This window comes from Raphanus sativus, unplaced genomic scaffold (assembly GCF_000801105.2).
Source record: "Raphanus sativus cultivar WK10039 unplaced genomic scaffold, ASM80110v3 Scaffold4969, whole genome shotgun sequence".
NCBI classification, from domain to species: Eukaryota; Viridiplantae; Streptophyta; class Magnoliopsida; order Brassicales; family Brassicaceae; genus Raphanus; species Raphanus sativus.
Genome location: NW_026620269.1, coordinates 651 through 4,066, shown reverse-complemented (window position 1 = coordinate 4,066; position 3,416 = coordinate 651). Strand labels below are relative to the sequence as shown.

The 3,416-nt window shown below is 47.6% G+C and overlaps 1 protein-coding gene across 1 annotated transcript in view; it reads right to left on the bottom strand.

Moving 5' to 3' along the window:
* The window catches only part of LOC130507621 (uncharacterized), a gene marked incomplete at its 3' end in the record, with an annotated part of 4,507 nt that extends 1,169 nt beyond the window's left edge, over positions 1-3,338 (bottom strand). The window contains exons 1-3 of the mRNA XM_057002313.1: positions 947-3,338; positions 521-871; positions 30-376 (exon numbers count right to left, since the gene is read on the bottom strand). Coding sequence (XP_056858293.1) covers positions 30-376; positions 521-871; positions 947-3,338 — 3,090 coding nt within the window. The remainder of the gene's footprint in view (positions 1-29; positions 377-520; positions 872-946) is intronic.
* Between the last annotated feature and the right edge of the window lie 78 nt (positions 3,339-3,416).

Sequence of the window (3,416 nt, the reverse complement as noted above, 5' to 3'; positions counted from 1 at the left end):
AAGTCCGCAAAAGAGGCGAACCCAAGAACCTTAGTGTGCATTGTCGTGAGTAAGACATGCCTACGACTGAGAGCATCCGCCACACGATTAGTCTTCCCGGATTGATGCTTGATCGAGAATGTGAACTGCTGTAAATAAGCAATCCACGAGGCGTGGCGAGAAGAGACTTTTGCTTGGCTGTCAAGATGTCGTAAGGCGTCGTGATCAGTGAAAAGGACGAACTCCCGGTGGACCAGATAGTGACGCCAATGCTTAATGGCTTGGACAACGGCATAAAACTCTACATCATAAGTACTGTACCTACCACGAGCACCAGCTAGTTTTTCACTGTAGAATGCAACAAGTCGTCCTTGCTGGCTCAAGACTGCCCCAATGCCTAATTTAGAAGCGTCACAATGGAGTTCGAACGGCACAGAGAAGTCCGGCAGGACCAAAATCGGTGCCGTGGTCAGCTTTTATTTGATGAGAACGAACGCCTCTGTCGCCTCGTCCGTCCAGACAAACTTTCCATCCTTCATACAGCTCGTGATTGGTGCCATGATAGTACTGAAGTTATGGACAAAGCGTCGATAAAAGGAAGCAAGGCCATGAAAACTTCGTATCTCCGAAACTGTCTTTGGAATAGGCCATGAGTTGATCGCGTCAACTTTAGATTGATCCACGGCCAACCCCTTATCGGAAACTACATAACCAAGAAAGAGGACTTTGTCGACGCCAAACTCACACTTCTGCTTAGCTGCAAATAGTTTTTCTGCTCGGAGAACCGTGAGGACCTTGCGCAAGTGCTCCGTATGCTCGGCCAAGGAAGTGCTAAAAATTAAAATATCATCGAAGTAGACAACCACAAAACGTCCAATGAATGGGCGCAATGCTTGATTCATAATACGCATAAATGTGTTAGGAGCATTAGATAACCCGAAAGGCATGACCAACCATTAAAAGAGACCTTCACGTGTCTTGAAAGCTGTCTTCCATTCATCGCCGGGACGAATACGAATCTGATGGTAACCGCTTTTAAGGTCAATTTTAGAGAATATCTTCGCATTGCCAATCTGATATAGAAGGTCGTCAAGTCGAGGAATGGGAAACCTATAACGGACAGTGATTTTGTTAATAGCACGACTGTCCACACACATACGCCACGACCCATCCTTCTTAGGTATCAAAAGAGCCGGTACGGCACACGGGCTAAGGCTTTCCTTAATGTGGCCTTTGCGCAAAAGATTCTCAACCTGACGTCTCAATTCTTCATGCTCTTTTGGACTCATTCGGTAGTGAGGCCGGTTAGGTAACGTTGCCCCGGGAACCAGATCAATTTGGTGTTGAATATCCCGCAGAGGAGGCAGTCCTTCTGGAAGTTCCTTTGGGAAGACGTCTGCAAATTCTTGTAGAACAGTATCCAAAGGAGACGCCTTTGTTGTAGCGAGAAGACGAGGTGTAGATGCTGGAACAAGAGCGAAAGCCACACCTTCCTTGTGAAACTCCGAGATGAATGACGCATAAGAACACAATAGGGTAGTTGATTGTGTGTTTGTTGCAGGTGGGGTTCGGTCATTTGCCGGAGCGTGGGAAGAAGAAGCCAGGGCTGTCTCTGGAGATGGGACAAGAACAATTTGGTGATTGTTCCAAAGGAAACTGTAAGTGTTCTTTGCACCATCATGGATAATCTTTCGATCATATTCCCATGGACGGCCTAAAAGAAGATGACAAAAGTCAATTGGGGCAATATCGCAGTAGATCCGATCACGGTAGTAAGGTCCAATCGAGAATGGTACTATGGCTCGGTGAGTGATGCGAATATTTGCTGTATTGTTAAGCCATCCAAGAGTATAAGGTGCCGGGTGTTTCTCGCGTGCAATTCCAAGCTTATCGACGGCCTCTTCCGAGATCACATTACGACTACTCCCCGAATCAATAACAAAACTGCAAACACGCTCTTTGATAGTACAAGTGGAGTGAAAAATATTAGTACGTAACCACTTGTCGTCTTGTTGAAGCGGAGTCAGACAAGAGCGGTGGAGGAGCAAAGTACATCCACTATCGCCGGTAGTGATATGACTTGGGTTGTCGTTGGTATCTTCTTCCTCTTGCGAATCATAGACCTCTGGTTCCTCGAGTGAATCATCAGCTAACAACCCACGTCGCGTTGCATGAGGGCAAGCGTTCAGCCGGTGTCCCGGTTCTCCACAACCGTAACATCTCGTCGTAGTCGGTCGTGTAGAACGACGTAATGGTGGATCCTCTTGTGTTGCTGGTTTGGACGTTGAATTTGCGGCATCACCTGTCTCTTTTGCCGGAATAGAAGGAGTGTTGCTGATTGATGCATCTTGCGTACGTGATCGAGATGAAGACGGGTTCCAACTAGATGATCGGGATTGTTGTTCGAATGAAGCTGCGCGACGGTGTGCTTCACCTACGGTGGAGGGGTCAAATTGTGCCATTGAGTTTTGAAGCTGAGGTCGTAGGCCCCCAATGAAGCGTGAGACAAGTTGGACCTGGCTGTCATTAATCTCGTTGCGAGTTAATAGCAAAGCAAACTCCTCTGCATATTCGTCCACGGTACGGTTACCTTGTCGAAGATTCTGCAACTTCGTATACATGGTGCGTTCATAGTTGTGGGGTAAGAAAGTTTGTCGGAGATGTTTGGTTAATTTTTCCCAATACTGGATTGGCGTTTTACCAGTACGAGATCGAGTGGTTTTAATCTGCTTCCACCATTTCGCAGCATGACCTCTGAAACGCATTGCAACGAGAGGAACGCGTCGAGCTGGTGGCACCTGTTTAAACTCAAGGATCTCTTCTACTGAAACTAGCCATTCGATGAGTTCGTCCCCGCGGAGACCACCGTGGAACTCTGGTATGTCTACACGAAAACTGCGCTCCCAATGATTGTCGTAGTTGTCTCTTCGTCGAAGCTCGTCTTGAAAGACACGGAAGTGTTGATCATCTTCATCTTCTTCAAAGTGTTGTTGATGCTGGTTATGCTGGCGTATATCCTGGTGTGGTGGGGGAAGAAATTGTTGTTGTTGTCGTGGTTGGGGTGGAGGTGGGAGCCGTGGTTGTTGTAGTTGTCGTTGTGGTGGAGGCTGGTGAGGAAGATTTACGGGCTGCGCTTGTGGTGGTGGAGCATCGTGGTGACGTTGCTGTTCCACAAGGGCGGTAATTGCGGTGGTTAAGGCATCCATCCGAGCTGTTAGGGTTTCCCCAAGTTGTTGAATCGAAGCTTGAGTTGCTATCTGATTCTCGAGAAGAATGGATCGAAATTCAGCCATGTTCGAAGTAGACTCGTCAGGAATTCCCTCCCGAGTACCATCAGCGCCTCCTGTCTTCTTTGCCATTGAACACGAGAAGTGCTTTCCCGAAACGTACTGATTCTGATACCAACTGATGGAGAGCGGAAGCTATGAAACTTCAAG